This window comes from Lates calcarifer, linkage group LG3, assembly GCF_001640805.2.
Source record: "Lates calcarifer isolate ASB-BC8 linkage group LG3, TLL_Latcal_v3, whole genome shotgun sequence".
Taxonomy (NCBI): Eukaryota; Metazoa; Chordata; class Actinopteri; family Centropomidae; genus Lates; species Lates calcarifer.
Window position 1 is genome coordinate 19430597 of NC_066835.1, and position 26279 is coordinate 19456875.

Genomic DNA, 26279 nt, shown 5'->3' on the forward strand with positions numbered 1-26279 from the left:
TTGATTTTTCTGAAAACAGTAATTTGATACCTGCTAGGTCTGTGGAAGTCCTCAGTCAAATCAGTGAAGCTGTTTTCCATCAAGGACCAAAATGATGTTTGTAGAAATGAGTTTCTTCAATCCTGCTTTCTTCATCTTCTTCCACTGTTTTGTCATAAGCCTTAGCTAAACAGTGTCGACTAAATTATGTTGACTAAATGGCACATGCAGGTGACGTGTTAATATTTCCATCCACTTGGTTAAACTAAGGTAGAAAACAGATGACTTGACACTACTGCTGGAAGTAAGAGTTGGTCACAGCATTTATTTCCATTTTCTGACAAAACTCCACACAAAACAAACTCGAGACCAAGCTGAAAAAAGAGAGATCCTTCTATTTTATTTCATTTTCTTTTTTTCTTTTTTTTGCTGCTGTTTCGCAAGTTAAGGTACAGTGCCTTATTCCATATTTCCACAGATTTAAATAATGAAATTGGAGAGAAATCTCTTTTTCCGAGGACACAGAAAGATTGTATTTTTTTTTAACAGGGGTGAGGTTGGTTGGGGTTGAGGGGGGAGATTACGGGCAGGGAAAGGGTGGGAGAGTAAGAGGAGGCAGGTGGTGAAAGTGGGTGGAAGTTTACAAGGACGGAGGGTTTGCACGGTGTTCACAAACAGACAGACAAACAGGGACAGATAGGCAGGGTGAGGAGGGGGAGAGCAGTTGGAGGGAGTTAAAGGAGGAGTGTGAGAGAGAAAGAAGAGAGGAAGAGGAGGGAGAGACAGTGGGCTTTGTCATGTCCGAATGAAAACAAGCAGCTCTCAGACCCACTCCAAACTTAAAAAAGAAAAACATAAAACTTTTACGAACAATTTTGTTTTTTAAAAAACACCCAGTCGTCTATTAGAAAACAACAACAACACAAGCAGAAAAAAACACAGGGGGAGGAGGAGGATGGAGGGAGCAAGGGAGGCCGAGAGGGAGGGAGGGAGTCAGAGGAAGTGACCTTTTTTTTCCACCCTGTTGAGGGCGTGAGTGAGTGAGTGCTTCGGTTTTAGTGTGAGATTGATTCTTTATTGATAGGGGTGGAGGAAGGAGAGGAGACGGGGGAGAGAACGGCAGTAGAAGATTGGCAGTGAGTAAATAGAAACAGAGAGGGAGAGAAAAGGAGGGAAAGAAGGGAGAGAAGTAAAACAGGCAAATGGCAGGAAATGGCAGTGATTAGAGAGCTGGATCCGGGGGGTTTTCTCTTTTTCTCTGGCAGGAAAAAGCTCATCAAAACAAAAAAAATGACGCCACCCACCCGCTCAAATCGACAGTTGGGAGTTTAGACGGGAGCTGCCATGTTGTTGTCCTGCTTGGCAAGATCGTTAAGTGATCATCGCAGTGGAACAGTCAGGTTTTTTTTCCTTATAGTTATAATCTTTATTCAGTTCCACATAGCGGTGTAGTTTGAGTACACACATGAAGAGTGGCTGCGGCTAACAGTGTAGTAATAAGCATCGGCACAAACAGTGTTACTGGCAGACTAATGCTGTAAAGACTTTGGATAGAAAAAGGGGACAGAGGGACAGAGAGGACAGGGAAGATTTACAAAGCCACCCCCCTCCCCGTCCTCTCCTCCTCCGTCGTTGGTCCTCTCGTCGTCTTGGCGTTTGTTTTTTTTGTTTGTTTCTTTAGGAGATGAGGATGGAGAGGATGGAGAGGAGGAGGAGGAGAGGACTGGAGGAGGAGTAAACATAGTTTTCTTGTACAGTTTGAGTATGTTGAGAGGAGAGGAGGGGTGGATGGAGGGGAGGAGGAAAGAGAAAGAGAGGGAGATAGAGGAGGAGGGATGAGTTCAGGGGGAGGACGGGGTGAGAAGTAAATGATGCTTTGATAATTTAATAGTATGTCTCTTTTTCCACCCAGCCTGCAGAGACGAAGAGGAGAGAAAAAGAGGAAAAGAAAAGAGAAAGAGAAAAAAGTTATCCCCCAAAGGATTTTATTTACTGATTAATAATGATGCAAAAATTTATATTCATCAAGTTCCAGTTGATATTATCCGAGTCAGTATTTTTGATAATTTCTTGCTGAGTTTGCCCTTTAAAAATCCATATTGTCATGCAGTGAACATCAGTATAATCTTACTCACAAATATATATTACAAATGGAGTTTTATAGCAGCTTAATGAGGTGATTAAAACTCTGTTCTGTTAGTACTTAAACATGAGCAACCTGCTGTTTTTCCATACCAGAGCCAGCCTGCAGGTGTGTATGAAACAACATGTGTATTTATATGTTTGTGTGTGATCATACCTCCAGGGTTTCGGCGAAGGATGAGTTTTCGGATCTCATCGTAAACAAAGATGAGGAAACTGTACGGGAACGCACAGAACCACCAACTGGGCCTGAGAGAGAACGAGAGGGATGATGGACAGAGTGAGAACAGAAACTTGAAAAAGGTACATGAAGGCAAACAAAGTAGTTCTTACAGCACTATTTAATGACAAAAAATGACTTTAAAACAGGAAAGGATAAAGGGGAGTGTAAAGTAATCTAACTGTGATTGCAGGAGAAAATATATTAATTACCCCAAAAATAAATATGAAATATAAATATGACTGTTGAGGTGCTGATTTGCTTTTTGTTTGCTCTTTTGATGAATGTGTGATGTTACTTACTTGAGTGGATACATCCGTAGCGCCACGTCCATACCAGGGCAGTAGGACAGGAAAGCAGCCAGAGCTGTTTCCTCAAACAGCCCAAAGATCAAAATCTTATTCCTGCAAGAAAATAAATACAGAGGGCAGACAAAGTAAGCAAAGTAACAGATGTAAAGATTGTGAGGAAATGCTAAAAAAAGGATGGGAAGAATCCATAACAAAAGGATCAATATCCACTGTGACTGAAAAGACTTGGAAGCTTATCTAGGCTTTCAGGTTCTGTAGTACTCTGCTACAAATAGAGAGCGGCATCAGTTACCATCTACATCTACTTCTGAATTGGAAAATGGCTTCAAAGTTGACCCCATGCATCTGTGTTTGTATGCCTGGACTATAAAGGGAAGCAAAGGGAGGACAGACGAGGGAAAAAAGCAGACAAGATGGAGGGAGGGACAAGAGCAAACAGACATACAGCCAGAAATTGGGGCCATATATTAAAAGGTCCATCAGTAAACCTAAGTTTCAAGTGACATCTAGTGGCACCTGCAGGGAACTGCAACAATCACAGCGACACACTGTTGACACCAACATTCCTGTTATTTCTTCTATACTGAGATTTCACCTCAAAAGTCACACCTGTTTGTAACTGAGGCACTTGTGAGAAAAGACCTGCATAACATATCTGCATAGCGTAACACAATGTTAGCAAGCACAAAGCGACCCTGGTTGTAACTGGTACCAGACTGATTGCTAAACAGAGGTCAAGTTAATGTGCCTCATTAAAGTAGACACAGGAAATGTTACAGAATAAGACAATGTGTTTGCTGGTGTTTGCTATGTTGGCTCAGCAGCAGACATTAGCTTTGGGCATCAATAACAACAAGTTTTTCTGATTTAGAAATTCGTTTTGAGATAATTTTGTACTTACTTCATGCCCTGCTGGAACACAGAGTTACGTCTGGTCTTACAGATGATGACATCTGCCCACTGCACCACCACAATACTGACAAAGAAGGCTGTGTGGCAAGTGAACTCCACAATCTTACGCTGCTCATAGGTCTTTATGGAGAAAGAGAAGAGACAGACAGACAGAATATAGGACTGTCAGATCATCTGCACACAGCAGGTAAATGTAACGACAGAAAGTGACGCCCTCCTGTGTACATACTGCATCAGGCAGCATAGTTCCTCAATGCAAGTGAAAATAACTGAAACAGAAAAACGCTAGTCTGGTGTCAGGTCACTCATACCCATTGCTGTCCATAGCTGTCCTCCAGGTCGTTGGTGGAGCGATCGTCCCAGTTGAGCCGGATGCCGACAAGCACAGATGGCAGAAAACCATTTTCAGCCATGATGACAAAATAGGCAAAGAAACCACCAAGAGCTTGGATCATACCTGCAGACACACACACACACACACACACACACACACACACACACACACACACACACACACACACACACACAGTTTGAGTTGACAGTTCAGATGCATCTTTTACACTGTTGACAGAGTTAATGAACACTGAATAACAAACCTACCAATCTGTCCATAGGCGATGCTGATGAGTCTCTCATTGACCAGTTTGTCTCTCAGTGGGTTCCTGGGCTGGCGCTTCATAATGTCGCTCTCTGCTGCTTCATAGGCGAGAGAGATGGCAGGTACCTGACAGAGGAAACAGCCAGAAAGAGACACTGGGACATTGTTGCTATATTTTGTAGATTTTGGATGTTAAGAAGAGTCTCTGTCAGACCACAAGACCTCAGTTCACATTCAGCTTAACAACTGAGAGAGTACAAACGAAGAGGTTAAATAAAGTGTATTCAAAGATGTCATCTCCACAACAAAGACTGTCACTATGTTCTCAGCCTCTCTCTAATGTTTCACATGGTCCTTTTTTAATAACTCAAACTGTGCCCTTTGCACATTTCAGTCTATTTATTGAACCCATTTGCTCTGAGGAAGGGGGTGTCTTGACTGCTTCTTTTCAATGGTGGTCCCACACTGCCACCCAGTGTCCTTACTGCATACAGACTCTAGATGTAACCTTGAACTTGACCTCATTCAAAGGTCATTATTTTACACTGTTACGCTTGTATGGAGCGTGATGCAATGTACATCTAAAAAAATCACCACATCTTCACTGAGCCTGACTCACCATGAAACAATGGTTAAAAACTTTTTAGTTTAAAAAAAAAAAAAAAAAAGAAAAGAAAATCCACGGCCAGGTGGTTACTCTCACCTTTTTTATAACAATATTATGTCTCATCAACTCTCATAAATTAATGTTGAGTTTAACCTCAGAGGTTCCATTTCATTACTTAATTTACCACAATACCAGTTCAATATTCCCATGTTTCTTTCTACCAATTAATTTTTCACTGCTATGAAACTATGCTATGGCAGTAATGACCATTCTTACTTCACTGCCCTGAACACCCGTGTGTGTTGCCCTGGTGATAATTACTAAGCATTACTGTATACATGTTGCCACCTGGGTACTTGATCTGACATGGATGTATACAGTTCACATGTTTGTGAACAGCTAATGTTTACTGATTTACTGTTCATGCGTGTGTGGGCACCAGTGACTGGGATGGTGAATTCAGACATGTCAGCTTCTGCTTCTTAATGCATGATTGGACATAAACATATTATGTGCTGCCACCTGGTTATCTGTGTGTTTGTCTCCCTCACCATGTCAGTTCCCAGGTCGATGCAGAGGATAGTGATGGTGCCCAGGGGCAGTGGGATGTTGACCATGATGAAGAACAGGAAGGGGGTGATCTCTGGGATGTTGCTGGTCAGAGTGTAGGCGATGGACTTCTTTAGGTTGTCAAAGATGAGACGGCCTGTAGGGACAGAGGCAGTGTGAATAAATACAGAATCCTGTATGTTCTTTTAGGCTTGATGCCAAGACACATTTTAACTTAACTGACTCCTACTTCACATCTTTCCTCAACCCCATCATTCTTTCAATCCTTTTCTCCTCACAGCCCTATTTTTCTTCTCCTCTCTCCCACTTTCCCTGATTTAGTTCACCCCCACCTTCTTCTACTCCTGTGACAATGGAGGCAAAGTTGTCATCCAGCAGGATCATGTCAGCAGCTTGTTTGGACACGTCTGAGCCTGAGATTCCCATGGCAACACCAATGTCAGCCTTCTTCAGGGCAGGAGAGTCGTTCACTCCATCACCTGTCACAGCCACAATGGCACCCTGACAGAAAAGGAGGCCACACAGTTTAGGGTTTTGATTATTTGCATGTGCTTATGTACATTTATTTGTGTCTACCTGCTTATGAATGTGTGAACAGTAAAGTACCTGTCTCTGGCAGCCTTCTACAATGATGAGTTTCTGCTGTGGGGAGGTTCTGGCAAAAACGATTTCTGTATGGTTCCTCAAAATATCATCCATCTGCTCCTGAGTGAGGTCTTTCAGATCTGTGCCGTGGATCACACAGGCCTTGGCATCCCTGTGCAGCACAGACAAAGCAAATCAGTTTCATATAACAAATGAAAATAACTGTTGTGAACATGAACACCTGTTCTGATTTTTGTTTTCTATTTTCTTACCTGGGGTTGACCTGGCTGACGGGGATGTTGAGGCGTGCAGCAATATCTTCCACTGTCTCATTGCCCTCAGAGATAATGCCAACACCCTTAGCAATGGCCTTGGCTGTGATTGGGTGGTCACCAGTCACCATAATGACCTGAAAAATAAGAGGAGGAACAAGATGAAGAGGTAGAAAATGAAAGCTAAATCAGACATAAAAATAGGAACAGGTAAGAAGAGACAAGCACAACAAGTAAGAGAAGAACAGGAGGAACAGAAATGGGTAGAAGAAAATTCTAGCAGACACGTGCGTGACAGTCCACAGCCCTCACATTTAGGTTGGTACAATGTTCTGCTTTTCAAGTCTTTTAAATGTCAGATTTGAAAGGTGCCCACCTTGATGCCAGCTGAGCGGCATTTTCCTACAGCGTCGGGCACGGCAGCACGTGGAGGGTCAATCATGGACATCAGGCCCACGAAGCAAAGGTTGTCTGTCTGGAAATTGACGTCATCTGTGTCAAAGGCAAAGCCTTTGGGGTACTTGTCCTCCGGCATGAACAGGTGGCAGAAACCTGGAGGAACAAAAGAATGAAGAATGAATTGTACATAGAGGAAGATACAATACAATAAGATAAAGGATATATCAAAACGTGATTTGTAAACTTGTCCCATTTCCAAAAAGCTTTTGTTAATTTACCACTGTTTCCCTGTCCTCCATCATCCTTACCCAGCACTCTCTCTCCCAGTCCTCCCAGTTCCAGATAGGCGTTCTGGAAAGCCTCCTTCATCTCATCATCCATGGGCTGTTCTTTGCCCTGCATCATGATGGTGGAGCAGCGATCAAGGATCCTTTCTGGGGCTCCCTTCATCACCAGCAGGTAGTGTTTGTCACTCTCTTCCTCAGTTTCAGTGAATTGAGAGCTGTCGGGAACATACTCAAACGTCACTATAATAACCATTTAAAAAGTATGCAGTGTTTAAGCCTGTTTAATAGAAATCCTCTGGTTTCAGTTCATGTTATTTTGAAGCTGGTATGGTTTGTTTGTGATTGCATACATTCTTTTTCAGCTGGACAAATGAACAGAAGGGACAGACCTGATACTTGTTGGTGGAGTTGAAGGGGATCTCAGCCACCTTCTTGTTCTTGTCCCTCATGGCCTTGACAGGAAGCCACATGACAACTCAATACATTTCAGCAGGGCTGACTCTGAGGCGTCTCCAGCCACCTCACGCTTTAGGATGGGCAAAGATTCCTGGCCGGCCTTGAACACGGCGCGGTTGCACAGGGCAGCGATGCGGGCCAAAGACACCCATGTTGTGGAGCTCTTGTCAAAGGAGGAGCCTAGGGAGTGATTGGGGAAAGAAAGGATAAGTGTCTCAGCCTATTGCATTTAACTTGTAGTCAGTGAGAGTGTGTGCAAAGTTCAGAGGCAAAGGGAAAGCCTGACAACAGGTTAAGACCAATGATTTCATTAAAAATAAAACAGTACAGATCAGTGTTAGAGGTCTCCCCCAAACATATAGTTTTCAAGCATTTGGTCCCTGGCAGATTCAGGTTGGATCCTGGCCAGTAACTTGTGCTGCCTTAGAGAAACCAAGGTCATAATATTCTTAATATTTTTCAGGAAGATGCGGTTTTAATGCATGCTACATGAAAGCAGTGGAGAGAAGAATATCTCACCAGATTGGTCCTCGGTGGTGTCGGCCTCGTGGATCTGGTTGTCGAACCACATGTGGGCCACGGTCATCCTGTTCTGGGTCAGGGTGCCAGTCTTGTCAGAGCAGATGGTGGAGGTGGAGCCTAGAGTTTCCACAGCCTCCAAGTTCTTCACCAGGCAGTTCTTACGTGCCATTCGTTTAGCAGTCAGTGTCAGACACACCTGAGGGAGGAGAGACACGAGAGACAAAAGAAAAGGAGAAAACAGGAATGGAAGAGGGAGGAAGGAGAGATGGGAAGAAAGAAGTTGTTGACAATAGAATAAGACAAAAGGAGAGAGAGGAAATAAAACAAACCAAGAGAGAGAGAGAAGAAAATAATTAGCATCTATGTGGTAAACTAACAGCACAGATGAACATCTCCAGGTATAAAACAAACAAAAAAACACTTCTATCAATGTGTCAGTGACATACTGTGCTTCAAACAATTAACCAAAACTAAGAACTGAACCACCCCCACACCTGGAGATGTTAATCCTGCTCATCAAAACGTCCCTCTATAGCAAAATGCACTAAAAACCTTCTTCCAAAAATAAAAAACACAGCCCAACGAGCAATGCAGAGAGAATATGAGGCATGAACGAGTGAAGCGGTGAAGCAGAGCAGCGGTGCATTATGTCATCATGCCAAGTATGGCAAGAACCATGGGCCAAACAGAACTAGCCAAGGCCAAGCAGAGGAGGCCGAATTCAGTTCATGGAGCTGACTAGTCATTAGCCTAATATCATTACATTAGCTAGCCGTTGTCATTGCAGACAGCACCGCGTCTGGCCTGGAAAAGAGAGAGACACATACAAAGAGGAAGATGGGGAGAGAGAAACACATACACAAACACATATGGGGCTACTTTGGGAGGGAGAGAGGAGAGATGGAAAGAGAGAAACACAGACACAATACACCACCTTCACCACAGAAACTGATACTGACACAGAGAGAATGCTAAAGCCCAAAAATACACACACACACACACACACACAAATGCACACAGACGCACAGCAACATCACAAAGTATAGAAATGACACAAGCACAGAGAAAATGTAAAGCAGGGACAAAAACACACTCCACATAGTGAGACAACATCAGCCAGAACACTGTACACGACACAATACAACACATATTTACACCAACACATACATACAAGGAAGCACACAATCAGACATGGGTGAAACTGTGAATGTAGAAGAATCTAACTGGTGACATTTAAAATTAGGAATAACTGTAGTATGTTTAGTAGTGCAAGATCATTCTCCTAACTACAAAATCCACAACAGAATTTAGTGGATTAAACAAACTATAAGTAATGAAATGTGTGTGTAATGTGTAAGTAATGTGAGTTGGTGCTGTTTGGATATAATAAGGGTCCCTGAGTGGTTTCACAGCATTTAAAAAGACACTATGTCAAAAAGAATGTATTTGTGTAGGTTATCAGATTTCTGTAATGTATGACGTTAATGAAAATACTGTTTGACCCAAGTCCACACAAAACACTGGGAACAGAGGAGAAAAAGAACAAACAAGGACAAATAATTCACAAACACAGAAACAATAAAACAAAAACAAAAAAACAGCTTGAGGGGAATCACACAAATGAACAACCATCTTGTAAACACAGACACACACTAGAAATACTAACACTGCTGTCCTTCTCACAGATTAAAATAACACAAAATAAACTATTAAGTTACTATTAAATTCATTAACACCTACCACGCCCCAAACTAACCATCTCACACACACAAACACCGTACACTAGCTTCCTATTTCTCTGCCAACTCACAGTGACTGTGGCCAGCAGTCCCTCAGGCACATTAGCCACAATGATACCGATGAGGAAGATGACGGCCTCCAGCCAGCTGTAACCCAGGATGAGCGAGAGGATGAAGAAGGTCACGCCGAGGAACACGGCCACGCCCGTGATGATGTGGATGAAGTGCTCGATCTCCTTGGCAATGGGTGTCTGAGGAGTAGAGGACGATGTTTAGACAAAACGTCTTGGATAATTTGTTACCTTTACATTAAGAAATAATATATGAATAAGCACCTGAACAACTTACTTTTAGTAAGCAAAATGACACAAAAGACCATTGTCAGGTAATAAGTAATAATGAATATGTTACCTTGCCAGTCTCCAGGCCTGAGGTGAGGGTGGCGATGCGGCCCATCACTGTACGATCACCAGTACACACAACGATACCACGAGCTGTTCCTGGAGAGAGAGAGAGAGGAGAGAGAGCAGGGTTTATAGAAATGATACACAAGAATAAAATATAAAGATGGAGGGTACAGATTACTGGATGCACAGGCTTGACTGAGCAATGACAGTTGAAAGAAGAGTGCAGAACTTGAGGGTCTTAATGTAATGTAACATTAATTCCACCAGGGGGCACCCTGTGTTTTTCTTTGCTAATCCACCACTGTGAGCAGCATCATGTACTTTGCGTGGCCTTCCAGTAACATCATGAACTGAACTGGCTGAACTGGTCACATTTCCAGGCATTAGGCTCTCGTGATGACCAATGATGTCACTGACTGCACCGTCATCAGACCAAACACTCCGACCATGGCCAACAGTAAAAGCTAATGTGTAGCGTCTCTGTTTGCAGAACTATCTGAGAGCTCAACCGGTAACAATACAAACATACGCATGCAGCCATGTGAGTGAACACACACACTCATGTTGGTGAAATGTTTCTACCAGAGGACGAGTGGCTAACCCTAACAGTGGATGATATGATGGTGATAATAATGATTTGGCTTTTGGATAGAGACAGCGGTGATGGTGACCTTACCCTCGACACAGTTGGTGGAGAAGAAGGCAATGTTGCGGGTTTCCAGGGGGTTGTCATGAGTACAGTCAGGTGACCTGGTCTGGGGCTCTGATTCACCAGTCAGGGATGAGTTGTCGACCTGGACAAAGCAGAAGGAAACCATTTGATTAATGAGAAAGGGGGAGAGAGACAAAGAGGAAGATAAAGCAGTGAGGTGGTCATGGTAAGGCTACATACAAAGCCTGGAAGAGAGACAGCTTGTGTGTATGTTCTGTGTTTTGATTTTCCACATTCATGCTTGCTGTGCTAATGAATGAGGAATGATTGTTTGTGGTGCTCTGCAATGTTTTTTTTTGTTTTTTTAAGGGACTCCTACTGTCTGTTTTAGTTTAAAATGTGCACAATGCATTATTATTATCATACTGTGACGATGCTATGCTTGTTTTAGTTTATAATTTATCAACCAAGACGTCAGGTGGATTCCAAAGAAGTGGGTCACACTTGTATTATGCTCTATTATTTACACTTTTGCTTTACCTCCACAGTGCAACCACATCTTTACTGTTGTCCTCTGACAGGGAATGAGCTGGAACCTAACATGCTTTTACTTGTAAACATTTTTAAAGTGAATTACTCCAACTATGATTACTTTGTGTTGAGACTGGAAACTTGATACACCTTACTCAGCTTTACAGAAGGTGTGGTTACCACCTGAGGTCTGTATTATTACAGGAGTGTATCTGTGCCTGGAGCTCACCTTGCAGCCATGGGAGGAGATGATGCGGAGGTCAGCGGGGATCCTGTCTCCTCCTTTCACCTCCACCAGGTCTCCTGCCACCACCTGCTCAGCATTGATCTGCATCTTCTCTCCCTCACGGATAACCAGGGCTTGCTGGGAACAGAGAGAGAGAAAGAGAAGAAGGGAGAGAAAGAACAACAGAGAGATAAAGATTATTTTTAGTGGCATTATATTTAAATAACCATCTTCTTGTTTTGTTTGAGAGAAAAAAAAATAGATAAAACAGCTATGATAAAGTTAAAGCCAAAAATAACACAGATCTCTGTAAAGACACTATTTAGAGAAAGGTTAGAGATGAAGGACAACAGTGTAAAACTAAAGGATCTGAAAGGTGGATAAGGAAGACAGAGGAAGAGCATGAAAGCTGTGACATGAATTTTGCTAAAATCAATGTTGCTGATTACTAATGAGGAAACTGAAATCAATGTCCTTTAAGTCTTAAGTCAGATACTGTGCACAAAAGGGCCAATGTTGATGAATCTTGTAAGGTGGAATTTGAAATCTCTTTAGTGCTTCTTGTATCATCATCTCTTGCCTTGAATAGCAACGTCTAATTTTTGTAAAAACCCTTAAGAAAATCTGTCACCTTTGATGGAAAAATAAATAAATGAATGAAATAAAAATCCCCACAGTATCCTGGTGTCAGACTGTGAGGGTGTCTGGTACCTGAGGGACCATGTTCTTGAAGGACTCCATGATCTTGGAGCTCTTAGCTTCCTGGAAGTAGGAGAAGCAGCCGGTGATGATGACGACAGCTGACAGCACGATACCCAAATACAACTACAGAGGAAGAGACAGAGAGGAGAGGAAGAAAGAAAGATGAGACTTTCACATTTAATATTAATGCAGAAATTAATTAAGCAACTTCACCTTTATCTAAAAATGCATCACATGAGAGAAAGGAATAGGAAAATAGACCGGTGGAGACACAGAGAATAAATCATTAGTCAGACATTTTCGACATGAAACACTGAACTTTAGAGGAGAGTGAGAGGTGAGGAAGCTATTTCAGGAAGTTTAAATTCTAGAAATAACACAAATCATCTTTAAGCCTTTCATTTCAGTCTCACATCCTGCAGCTGACAACCACAACAGCATGTGGTCTGATGTGGACTCAGTGACCTGGAGGCTGTCCATCCGTTTGCGGTCTACCCTGTTGGTTTTTTTATGACTATGCTAACGTGTCTATGGTCTCATGATTTAATGGATCACCATTAAGTCCTATCCTCTAAATAATCTTCCCCTGCAGCGCTCCATCTCCACTTGACATAGCTGTGGCCTGTTATCAGAGTGTGAATTTATGTTTTGGGTGTGATACAGTCTTGGTCAGTGATGTTGACTCATCACTGTTGTTGTTTTACCCCCGAGTCCTCCCCTGTGGTCCGAACCAAGTATTTTGTCCTTTCATGCTGTGTGTGTCAGAGCTGTTTAGCCTCAGTCCCCGGCTTTACCCTGCTGCTCTGACCCGACATGAAACAGTGCTGACCCATGAACGCCCTTCTCTTACCCTGCCATTACCAACGCCAGGAGTCATATGCTCCCTGAGGCGGGCCCAAAATGGATGCTAACAGGATGGTGTCTGTCACTCTGAAGATGGCTCGGCCGGCATGATTCAGACAAACAGCTGACACAACCTTTATCACTGCCACAGCCTAAGGAGTAGTGACTCAGCAAATTGCTTTGTAAAGTGATGCGCTGGCAGACAGGGAGCATACATACCAGCAGCATTCCCTTACCTCCCTCTGAGGCTTTTGATATCTAGCTTCTTACAGAGTACTGATGTTTATATTTGGGCCATGGATCTGTGACTCCTACATATACATTCTACAAAGATTATTCAAAGCTGTTCATTTTAGATCCTTAAAGCTTGTCTACATACATGTGGGTGGACTGAGAATTTATTATATCTTCCCCCATCCATCCACTATAGCCTTGCACTTACGTTATCCCCAGCGGGCTCGTCCTCTGTGGCTGCCTGGATGGCGTAGGCCAGGAAGCAGAGGATGGCACCGATCCACAGCAGGATGGAGAAGCCACCGAACAGCTGGCGACAGAACTTGACCCACTCTGGGGTGGTGGGGGGTGGAGTCAGGGCGTTTGGGCCGTCCCTGGCCAGGTACTCTGCTGCCTTGGCATTGGTCAAACCCTGAGAGGGGCAGAGAGTGAGAGTGTTGTTTCAGGACAGAAACAATCCAATGAATTTATATTGATGTCAGAAAAGTTAAAAAAAACTGACCTGGACGATATCAGTGTTGTATTTCCGGCAAACCTCCTCAACAGACATTTTGTGTTCCGTCTACAAAGAATGAAAATGAGAGTGAACTTAAAACACCTGTGATCACTCTGTTTCTCTGAAGCAGCTCATAATGTTTTAGATCAAAGGGATATCCTGTGGGTTTGGCTTCCTGCCCCACACAGGAGCGAATCCTTCCACAACAGGATTAAATTGTTCTGGCATATTTCCTCAAACCGCACTGTACCACTACTGTACACCAGCTGCTATAAAATACTACATCTCTGTTATCTCCTTTGCAAACAGGGAGATTAGATTACAGTTGGATCCCAGCTCTTTGGATGCTGGAGTGAGGCCAGGATGCACTATCTATGATCTCCTCACTACTCAGCTGGGACCTCAAGGCTTTTGTTTATTCTGCCTGTGAAGACGACTGGTTATGTTTTTATTTTAAATGAGATTTATGGATACTTGTGTGCCACCAATCTGGCCAGTGAAAAGAAACAACTAAAATATATGAAACTACTGCAGTATTTCAAGCTGCTTAGCTGCAGGACAATGCAATTGAGGAAGTAGGAGGTAGTGTACGTACTATGGGAACTTCCTTCTTGAGGTCATCCAGATCCTTGCCTCCCTTCTTCTTGGGCGACTCCTTCTCATCCTTGTCCTGCGTGGTGGCCACGCGGTAGCTATCCGACCGTCCATACTGTTAACACACAAACACAAGACTGCTGAGTTAGGTGCTGTCATATTATACAGTATATATACATAAACATTATTTCATTTTTTTTTGTCCAACAGCTGACACCAACACAATCCAAACGAAATGCATCTATTTTACAGAATCACCACCAGAGAGAAAAGGCAAGAAAGCCAAAGCAACAATGGCCAAAAACATCCCTTAACTATCTTACTTGGAGCTGCAATAACACAGTTCTTCACTTAGGATTACCACTGATCAATAATATAATAGTTGTAAGAACACCGCTGGCTGCCTAAATTCCACTTTTCTTCCTTATTTAGACCCAGTCAAAACATCTAGATTGGGATCCAAACTTAGATGTAATCCCCCAGTGTGAGAAGGGGAACTCGACACCTCCTGATTAGATCCGGCTTCATTAGAGCACAGGCCATTCTCAAGAGCTCCACTTAAACTTTCAATTCTACTGCTGTTCAGACCACAGAGAACGCTACTGCTGTCTGAGAGGAGCAGGGAAAACACAAGCCGTCAGGAGAGAGAAGAGTGTGATCAGCGGAAAATGAAGGGTCAGATGGTAGAAAGAGAAAGAGAGTGAGCGTGAGAGTGAGAGAGAGAGAGAATCATTCAGGGCCCGAGACAAAGGAAAAAATAAGACATAACTGTAACATGCATCTTGGGATATTCATAATTGCCAGTGTCCTACATTGGAGTTGAGCCCTTTCTATCTATGCATGAAAACATGTTAACGTGTAAAAATATATGTTTATTAGACATATATGCCTTCCTACTGATTAGTGGAGGTCTGCAAAAACGTGTAGCTTTGTTTTCTTTGATTATAATTTCACTTTTCTTAGCAGCACTGTTCCAAAATGATATAAATGCACTTTCAGATGGGTTTTAACCCGTCAGAAAGAAAAATGTGTGGAAAATACATTAAGTACTTGTAGTTTGGATAAAATAGTCAAATGTAAAATCCAACTTTAGTCCAAAATATGCAGGTTTGGACTAGAGAGATTCGGCAACAGGAAAGCAACTAAATATTAATAAAAGCATTCTTGCAAAGTCTTAATACAAAGAAGATTCACCCTGAAGCCAGTTGGCTTGACATCAGCCTAAAAATAATACTATGTTAAGCCTTCAAATATGTGTTTGTGTGTGTATAGTTCTTGCTCACTAATATGCTCCTGGGAGATTAGTACCTTTTCTCAAATCACACTGTTACCCAGCATGCACGAACATCCTGAGGGTTTCCAGCCAAGAACTAAAATGTCAGCTGGCTGCTCAGCTCACCACAACATCTCCCATAGAAACAGGAAAATGTCAGAAAGAAAGGCAGAATGTGAAACCCAGCCTCTTTTAAAACTGTAAATCCTGCTGAGTGTACATGCTGCTTTCATGTCAGTTTTACATTTTGTCACATAGGACTACATCTAATGCAGCTGTTTTTTAAATGAGGTTTCCAATAAGACCTTGGATGTAAAATGTTATTACTTCTACAGTGTCCCGGTGTAATTACCTCTTTTTATTCTTTTACCTCCCAAAGGGAATTTATCAAACACTCTGTCTGCAAGAATGAACCAAAAAATCTAAGTCATGATATTCTTCACTTTTGTTGGACCAGTGCAAATCCCCTATTTAATCACCTGTTGTCTGGATATTTAATAGCGACAAAATACAAAAAACATATGCTAAAATGGCAACACAACTGATTTAGTAATAAAAATGCCATTTTTTAAAAATAACAAATCAAACTTGCTTTCATCTTAAATATAGGCGCATGGTAGAATTCTAATAAGACTGTGGGTTTGATTCAACATTAAATGAAGTGTAATGAGATGCTGCTGCTACATCTCCAGTGTAAGGACATAAACTTAAAGGATTGAAATCAATCCCATCTACACCAAGTTACGTGCAAAAGCTGTCATCATAAAATACTGATAAATTTCAGGAATTCTTGAATCATGTCTGACAACTGAATCCCTGTATTCTCCTTGATTCCACTGCCCATTTTTACTTTCAACAGACAAAGAACAAAACAGCTGTGAGGCAAAAAGAGCAAAAAGACATAGGAAATCAATCGCAGCCCAGTGGGGAAACACATAGATCTGAACGATGATGGTTCAGCTGTAAAACCACAGATGGATTTGTTTTTAGAGGCAAAGACACTCTGAGACAACTTATTACATGCTAATTTGGTTTAGGAAGGTTGAGTGAAGTATGGGTAATTAAATGAATCCACTGCTGGAGGAAATCTCTCACTAATTTTGAGAATTTAAATAGCCTGTTTAACCTTATGAAATTAATTTAAATTTTACTTTGCGCCTAAACTAAGCTGACATTTCCTGGGAGCATTTTTACGGTGCGCAGCCAAACGTGTGACTACTTCCTACTGGGGACACATTATGACTTGACATTTGTTCATCAGGCAGATGTTCACCACCATGCAGCCCTAATACAAATGTACTGCAGAAACACACATATTGAGATTCAGGTTGAGTTTAACCCTGCATGATGAGAGGGGAGAACACACTTTATTTTGGGAAAGCTCTTATGTGGATTAGTCTAGACTGAGAGGTTTCACACTGATTTAATGGCTGTTTTATGCTGCTTACCAGTCTGTTTTTTTTCCCCTCACTGGATGAGAGGTGGCTGAGTGATGGCTTGTTGACAGCAAACCAAACATACTACCAGACTTAGTTTCATATCCTCACTCCTCTACAAGTCTGTCTGTACGCATATTTTCAGTTTTACTTCAAACTGTGTGCACATACGGGTGCATGTATATTGTTATGATGTACTATTATATTATACAAGTGAAGGCATGTACTTTGCTGTATACCTGAACCGGAGAAATAGACCTGAGCCTCAAATTAGAGACATATTGGCCAATTAATTAAATTGTTTAGTTATATTTTATCCTGAATTAATCCTCCATCCTCCACACCGATCATGTATAGCTGAGCTCCTCTACCTCTGACTTAGGTATCTATAAACTTTATCTAAATGCTGTTTAACACTTTTTACACTGTTTTGGTCTCTCACTGTGACAGCAGTACTTGCTAAAACATCACCAACACTGATACAGCCCACAGCATCAAGTCTTTTCTGTACTTGCTCCTGATGAATGAGCATTTTTGACATAGGGGTATGTCCTGGGAATATTAGTAAAACCTGTTTATTGACAGCTGTGTGTGTGGGAACCTGTCACCTTTCACTCTGCTGTCTTTGATCCTAAATGACTCTTAGTGTCACAAGCAGCTTTAACATTAAAATCCACAATGGTAGTTTTGTTGCATAGTGTTTGTATGTGTGCATTCCCTATAAGCAATGTATATTGTGTGTATACAATCTCCCAATACATAGGTCTGCTTTTTAGTGTTCCTCCATAAGGAATACTTTTATCCCATCTGTGCAGTTGTGCATGTTTATTTTCTGCTTCACTGCAAACCTGATCATTTTTCCACTGTTTTTTTGTTTTTGTTTGTGTGTGTGTGTGTGAGAGAGAGAGAGAGAGAGAGAGAGAGAGAGAGAGAGAGAGAGAGAGAGAGAGAGAGAGAGAGAGAGAGAATCTTCATGCATTGAATGTTTATGTGTGCATTTATACGTGTGTGTGAGTGTGCTGCCATCTGTTAGGAGGTGCAGTGTTCCCCGGGCAGTCGCGTCCAGCGGGCCATCAGATTACTGCTGTTTACTACACTGACAGATTAACCCAGTGAACAATAATAATCCCTTCTCTATCACTCACTCTCTCTCTTTCTCTCTCCCATCTTTTCACTCCCAGTCTCTCATTCATCCTTATTCATTCACTTAATTACAATGTTGATTTCTGTATTTCTGTACATAAATCCACTGAATGTTTGAATTAATTTAAAATGACATAAGGAAAATGATCAGACATCTTTCTGTTTTCAAAGGGTCACACAATCACTTCACAGTGACTCCTGACAATAAAACCTAATCACTGCAACAATGTTAAACAATGAAAATAAGATTGAGAAAAAAACGGACCAAAAAGCACAATTTAAGTACTGAAAACTGTGAATCTGCAAGTCAACCATCTCAAGTCACAGTCTGTCCGAGCAGAGCCATTAGACATTTGCTGCTTCAGTCCCTCCTCTCCTCTGCCCTCATGCTCATGTGTGCATATTCATTCAGGACGATGACTGCCAGGGCGACAAGGCCATTGACTTGAGCACATAAACAAACCCTTCAGTGCTGCCGCATCTTAAGACGTATGAAGTCAGAAGCACTACCAAAAAGCCTGATATATCTGAATTGAACATGGACAAATAGTGAACATCCGATTTATACTATGAAACTTATTTTACTGCTGGAGAGTGGCATCAGGTCTAATTGAAGATAGCTGTGTCCATTTTTCACTTTGGCTCAATGGTGTGTGTTGTTTCATATTTCACTTTTTATGTTTGTGACATTTTCTGCCTCCGGCCGCAAACTTGGTTATTTCACCTTTAATTTTTTTTTTTTTTTACTCTCCTGGTATTCTAAATCACATACAGTCCCACAGGGACACATGTCACATTCCTGTATAAATATTTGACAACTCAGTGAAAGAAATATGAGCAGGGTGAAATGAAGGAAATGAACTCCTAATTATCAAGGGCGACATAGTCCCCCACCAATTTTCATGTTGCAGACATAATATGACTTTCAAGGACATTTCTGAGCCAAACCAGCAAGTAAACAACTACCTACACCAACCTGTGGAGAAATACTGACACATGTTGACATATTTTTTTCATGGAACATGGACTGAACTCCATACAGAGGTGTAAATAATGTACAGTACGCTGACATTGTTTAATGTCACTCATGATTAAACTGAATTACTTTAGAGGATGTTTTCCTGCATATGATTTCCTTTGCTCAAGAACAATGTCTGCTCTCTGTGTTGTTACAGGCTGTAAAACCTGAGGAGGTTTCAGCAGTGTCCAGATGTTCCTTACAGAGCTACAGGACAGACTGTACATGCTAAACATTTGTAGTCTGCTCTATCTGCTGTTATATTCTGTATCCAGCCCAGCCTGCGGCACAGGGCACCACAGGTCTGAGCAGGGCTGGATAAGCCATTTTTTAATCTGCTGAAATCACTGGTCAAATCTCAGACATCACACAGGGACATTTTATCAGTCCATCCTAGTTCCAATATGAATAAATATAAAGCGGGTTTAAATAATAACAACAATAATTAATAAGCCCCACATTAATTAAGAGGTACACAGATACATATCTAAGTATGGCTCATATCAAATACTGTGGGGAAGCATGTTCAAATGAGCGGTAATGAGAAAAGGGGAAATCAATTATTAAGATCAGCATCTTTAGATATAGATTTCCTAATTAATTTCCATAATTTGATTTGACTTTACTATGGCAGATTGCCATATTACTGCCTATTTGCCCATTTTATGATTATTCACAACCACTTATAACTTCATCAGAGTTGACTGAAAATGTAAACTCTACCAGCAGCATCCTATATATATAAGACCTTAGTAAAATATCCAACAGCTGGCACTGAACCATTTGGTATTTAGCCTATTTTTTCAGCTAAATCTGCCGATGTTCCAGTGACCAAAATGTCACATTTTATCGCAGATTTTCTGAATGGAGGATCTCGGTGGGTTTGTTGCCCTCAGTGGAGTTTAGTAGCTCTGGTGGTGCCACAGTGGATCATAGTAACCACAGACACATAAAGAAATGGATTATCACACAGATCAGTGGGCTGTCCGACCTAGAAAATACTGATGGACTGACTGGCGCACGTACACACACAAACACACGCAGAGTAAGAGGGGTCCTCCATCATCCATCCCTCCCCTCACCCTCCCACTTTGTTTACATTCTCCTCCCTCCAGGCTGCCCATCTGTTTCTCTGCTCTCTTCTACTCTGATCTACTCATCTGCACTGAGGTTTAATCACGAGTAGACAGTCATTGCCACACTCATGGTGCAGACTGTGTGATGATGACGCTGTGTTTAAATTTACAGTGCGTGTGTTTCCTGTGATAAATGCAAGACAAAAGGCATAAATGGATAAAGAGATCAGCTTGTTTTTGGTTTGATTCTGTGAAACATTTGCACAGTTGAAGCCTGGATGGCTGTCAGAGTACATTTCTGCTAAACCACAGATTCTGTGCTGTTCCCCACCATTTAGCAGTGTGTCACCTCCCACAGTGCAACATGTCTGAGGGAGTGATAGAAAATGGCAGTTGTTGACAGAATCAGATTGACGTGTCTACTTCCAATGGGTTGATAGATGGGAGATGTAGGGTTTCCTAGCAACATCCAATCCACTGGGTCCATCTAAATAATTGAAGTCAACTGTGGCAAAGGCAAGAGGGGGTGGGGTGGGGGGGGTTGGAATTTTTAAATGATGTACTTAATGTGAAGGTGTGTTATGTAATCCTTCTGTAATGTTCAATGTGCAGTGTACTCTCACTCTCTCATCCTCCCTGTCGTTTCTGTATGACAGTGTTGAAGAGGGGCGTGGAAAACACTACCCTTGACACCTAAGTCACCCCTCGTTACAGGAAGTGATGTCAAAGTGACCTCATGGTGCATTTTGAAGGGAAGAGAATCGGCGGCATTGGAAAACCCTGATAGGTGATTAGGAGTAGTATGGATTCACACTATTTCACACTCACACATGAATGGAAACTAAGGAGGGACAGGAGGGTGAGTGCCTGCACTGATGAGATATTGACAGACTGGAACAGTTATGCAACAAATATGGTGTAACTACAACTACATATATAACGATGAACTGAGCAGTGCAGTACCTTTAAACTGCAACGACTGCCAGTTAGTGATATCAATGTCAAATCTGAGTGTGAGTAAATGGAAGTATATGGTATTCCAGTCTCAGAGTCAGCTTCAACTCATTAATCACACAGCAGTATGATTACTGAGCATTCACCTGCTTTGTGCCTGAATTGCCTTTGTGCTTGAAAGCTTCCTTACAATTCTCCAAAGCTACATACATCAACACTACAGCATTAAAGGCACCATTTATTTAAATGGCCAGTGATTTAGTTTTCTTGTTCTTTAGGTTCACTGTTTGGCAATGAAACAAATGGCTGGTCAAATCATGACTTGTAGACTCGCCTGCAGGACAACACAGTACAAGTCTGGACATCATCATGTTTGTCTGTTTTAATCAGTGCTAAGAGTCACTGTATGTGATTTAATATTTCTTGCCATGGGTAAACCCTGTCCAGTATAATCTGCTTCAAGATTTAACCTTGGGATAAAATTCAACATCTGTATCTGGAGAACTGCTTTTACAATCAACCTATGATTAAACAGCTAAAAACATGACTGTCAGTATTACATGAACTGCATGTTCAATTTATATTGTGCACAAGAATAAAGTGAAAGTTGATTTATCCCAACACTGATGCTAATTAATTTACCACAGGGAATTAGCTCAGCCTAAACCAAGAGCTGGTTTAACTAATGGCACAGCAAAATGCACTAAATCTGAAAATATTCCGTTTTACCGAGAACATGTGTTGTTTAAAGCTCTAACAATACCAGTTTTAATTAGTAATGCTTCTAAAAATATGTGCTATTTCTCTTTATGGCTACACTGTACCATGACAAGACTTTATTAATCCAGATATTACATCAGCACAGAGACAGGCTAGGGTCAGAAATCAGAGAGATGACATTAAACATACAACACATACATTATAATACAATACACTAAATAGGTGAATTGTGCAAATATTTGTATGAAAGAAGCCCAGTGGTGCAGCTCCAGCAGCCATGATGTGTGAACTTATTGTCATTAAGTTAATGACTAGTTAATACATTAAACAGATAATTTGTAACTGTGAATGGCCACAGTAGTTTGACATACTGCATTTTACATGCCGCTAAGCTACCACTCCAATAATGGCTTTATTTATTTTTCAAAATGGGAGATGCTTAAACATTCACGGTGGATTTAAATGTATTCATAATGCACTCAGTATGAAGTGTTTCATATTGAGATGCCTTCACAGAATAAAAAGCACGTTCTCTTATGCTGCTGTATGAGTATGTACACTGGTTTTTATGCATGACACCAAAGATAATTATCATCAGAGCTGAAATGGAGCCACTCTCATAATGTCAAGAGCCACTGTATGAACCATCAGCCTTATCATGTATGGATTAGACAGCGAGAGGAGGAGTAGGGAGCTGCCTGCTTCACACACACACAGAACACACAGAGCCACACCACGCATCATCCATCCTCCACAGCGATTGGCTCTCCCTCCTGAAGCTTCCGCACCCCAGTGCATTATGGGTTACCAGCAGATGCATTCATCTTTTTATATTTCATTTTCTCCTTCTCTATCTCAGTGATCATCTCTCTCCATTTTCTCCTCAAACTCCACCATTGCTCCCTCCTCTGTGTCATCACTGCACATGAGCAGTATCCCAGTATCTCTTCTTGCATTCCTCCACTCCTCCATCTTTCCCAGTATTCACCCTTCTCAAGGTGACTCACCACAAAGGCATCTCTCCTTCTCTCTCTCCTCTCTCTCTCTCTCTCTCTCTCTCTGTGTCTCTCCACTGCCATTATTCAGTGTAAATCACTTTGTTAGTTTTCCTCAAAACGTTGCCTGTCCCTGTGAGGCCTAAAGTGGCTGACCTTCGTTTCATGTCTCCCTTTCATCCTCTCACCCACCAACACGATCGTTGCCTCCGTTAGCAACATCCCCTATCAATTGATTGGCCCAGGATCAAATGGCCCCAGTTGCCTTGTCAACTGATCCTCCCTCTGGTCTCTCCCACCCCTCACCACCACCCATTTCACCCAAATCTCCTCTTACTCCACCCCTCTGGATGGCAAATCACAGCTTGAACATGGGAGTTTCCACTCCCCCCCTCTATGCATGTACGCACACACACACACACACACACACACACACACACACACACACACACACACACCACCCTCCTCCACTCTTTGACGCAGTAGTCAGAGTTGTGTGTGGTTTTCCCCTCAGGTAATTTTAGTGGACAGCATCACAAACCGTGACAGAGCGGCACCGTTTCCACGACTCGGCCTGAATGCTCTCCCATCCAAACCCCCCTCCCCCACAAACCATGGATGTGGAGCAGAAGAGAAACCATTGCCCATCATACTTCATTAGCAGGAATGGACTATGACACTACTTAAGAAATGGAACTACAGTCACCCTACAGTAGATGTTAGCCTGATTTTATAGGCTCCATATACCACAACAAAACTTGATGCTATAATGCAAATACTATACGACAAAATAAGACAAGCTGCAGGAGATTATTAAATTCTATAAAGCAGTATGGAGTTGAAAAACCTAACTACCGAGTATGGACACTAGATAAACCCTTATAATAATACTACAGGGATGTACCAGTGATTTTTCAGTAGGAATGACATCATGGAGTCTAAATTTAGTGGCTGGAACAGGATGTCCTTCATGACCTGACAGATCAGGTTTTGGGAGACTGCTGGGGTAAGACGAGACAGTGGAGGTGTTGGCTGTGTCTACCCTCGTGGAGAGCACCTTCCTTTAGGACCTATCCATCGACAATTTTAAGAATGGAGGGGGGGGGTGACCATAGCTGAAGGAACCATTTTGACGCACTTGTCTGTGCCCATTTGGTACCCAGACCTAAAGCTGCCTCTACACCCTAACCAAGCCCAGCACCGTCAGTGACAGCAACACGACGCACCGTCGCATTATGTAATGTTTGAATGAAAATGCACCAAATGCTCGGTGAAAAAAAAAATGACGAGGGAAAAAAAGAAATCAAAGCCTTCATGGTTTTGATTCCCAGCCCCCACCATCTGTGGATCTTTTCCACTTCGCATTCTCATACTCTCAATAATATAACAAAGTCACGACCTTCTATTGCTCCTCTTCTGTCAAGAATAACTAACAAGATACACACCATATATGTATTTGGCAATGAGGAGTTGCTGCAGTCAGACTTGGAGGAATGACATGATATTCCGCAGTCCGGGCTGCGGTTTTCACCACCAGTAGGCTACATATTCCCGTGCATAATTGTGATTTTCACTTGCACATTATTCACAATCGATTTCATTTCTGACGGGACTACGTGTCATTATGCAGTCTGACTAATCGTGTATTTAGAAGCTGTGAATTTCCTAAATCCACTGCAGCGGGTTCAGCGCCCGGCGCCAGATGTTCGTCGGTGTAATCTCGTTTTTTGGAACCGGTCGAACGAAGCAGCACATCTCCCCGCCACTTTAAACGCAAATGCTTGTTAAAAGATTTGCATATTATTAATATCTAGTAATTAAAATAAATGACGTTAGCCGGCAAACTGGGCCCTTTCTCTGACTTGATACAGCTGCTCGTTACGTTACTTTTTCGTTACAGCGCCAAAATCCTCAGAAAGCTCATCTGAGGGCGTAAAAATGAAGAATAAAATAAGAGTGCTCGCTTTGAATGATCTGGAAACCCAACAGTATGGACGCCAAACGTCCATTTTGTCTGTTGAGTGATTGTAATTGGGGCTGTGAAAGTATCTCCACCCTATAAAAGTACACTCCACTGAGGTTAATGAAGCTGATTTTGCGGGTGAGGAATACCTGTTTGATTCATCACCTTCATTGAGGTGTTCACTGGGGATGACAGCGACAGCAGCATGTATTTTATTTGGCTGAAGCGGGTGAAATAGACTGAGGAGACTGAGATACCAACCGAGGACCGTTACTGTAACGCGTTACCACCCTGCGCCGGTTCTGTCGCACCGGCTGGGGTCTGGATGCGGCGGGTTGACTCACAAATCTGGCGCATGTTCACTCAGGAAAAAAAGACCAGTGTCCAGGCAACAGTGTTCCCCTCCATCATCCCGTTAATCTCAGTCGTTATCATAATTTGAAACGCACTGATTTGGTGTGATAAATGGCGATAATGACAGATACCTAATGTGATGACTTTCTGAGAGCAATTAGATCCATTTGGGTGATAATGGAAATACATGCAGCAGTGCGGTTTTTAAACAGTGATGTTAACGGCTACAGCTAGCTTAGATAAGTCACACATATCCCACCGTGTTCAATGTCATTCTAACATCATGCCTGCGCCTCCATGCACTTTAACCCTTTCCTCAGCGGACACACTGACCAGCCGTTAAACGTTACTTAAACCAAACTGTAGCAGCTAATTTTAAACAGAAAACAACCTTAGTAGCAGAGTAAATAACAATAAATTTAGCGCTTACCCCCATTTCGGCGCAGTCAGTCGGGTCTCCTCAAAAGATGAACCGCTTTTGGTCTTGATTCAACCAGAATAGCTGGCTTTAAGGCGGGGAGACGGTGGCAGAAAACTGTCTGATAATGAGAAGGAAAAAATGGACCCCTTCAGCTGACAGCTAATGACAGAACACAATTAACTAGCTAACATAATATCCTAAATTATCTTTTTTCTTTAAGATGTGCGGGCATACGGTAACTTGACAAGGCAACGTTTCATCGAACACCTTGGCAAAGCTGCACGCTGTTTAGATGAAAATCAAAAGGGCTTATTTTTTTCGGCATAAAATGTTAAAATTAGACGCAGCCGTTGGTGATACTTCACCAACCTTCTCCCCGTAAGACGCAAATGATGCCGGTGGAAAGTAGACCCGGACAGCAGGCTTCTTCTTCGGATGCTTTCTCCCTCCGCGGTTGTGCGCAGGCTGCCGCAGCACTCAGGGTTCCCTGGGTTTTACTCCGCGGATGAAACAAGCGCCACGTAAGTCCTTAAGAGGCTGGCGTTGCGTCCACATAAAAACAAGAATAAAGACTGAACAAAGAGTAAAAGTCCTCAACTCAGCTATCAGATGATAAATACTGCTCAGAAACAAGAACATCAA

At 42.2% G+C, this 26279-nt stretch overlaps 1 protein-coding gene across 1 annotated transcript; it reads right to left on the reverse strand.

The window, feature by feature from the left end:
- Positions 1 to 284: 284 nt before the first annotated feature.
- Positions 285 to 26097, reverse strand: atp1a3a (ATPase Na+/K+ transporting subunit alpha 3a). The gene is given in 25 exon segments (XM_018674127.2): positions 285 to 1892; positions 2279 to 2370; positions 2644 to 2745; positions 3554 to 3684; positions 3876 to 4021; positions 4165 to 4288; positions 5321 to 5475; positions 5672 to 5840; positions 5946 to 6096; positions 6197 to 6333; positions 6573 to 6748; positions 6904 to 7084; positions 7086 to 7097; positions 7272 to 7343; positions 7346 to 7518; positions 7858 to 8056; positions 9671 to 9850; positions 10011 to 10099; positions 10683 to 10800; positions 11419 to 11553; positions 12127 to 12240; positions 13403 to 13606; positions 13697 to 13756; positions 14286 to 14399; positions 25647 to 26097. Coding segments are annotated over 25 exon segments (3069 nt in total). The 5' UTR covers positions 25653 to 26097; the 3' UTR covers positions 285 to 1863.
- Positions 26098 to 26279: the final 182 nt, after the last annotated feature.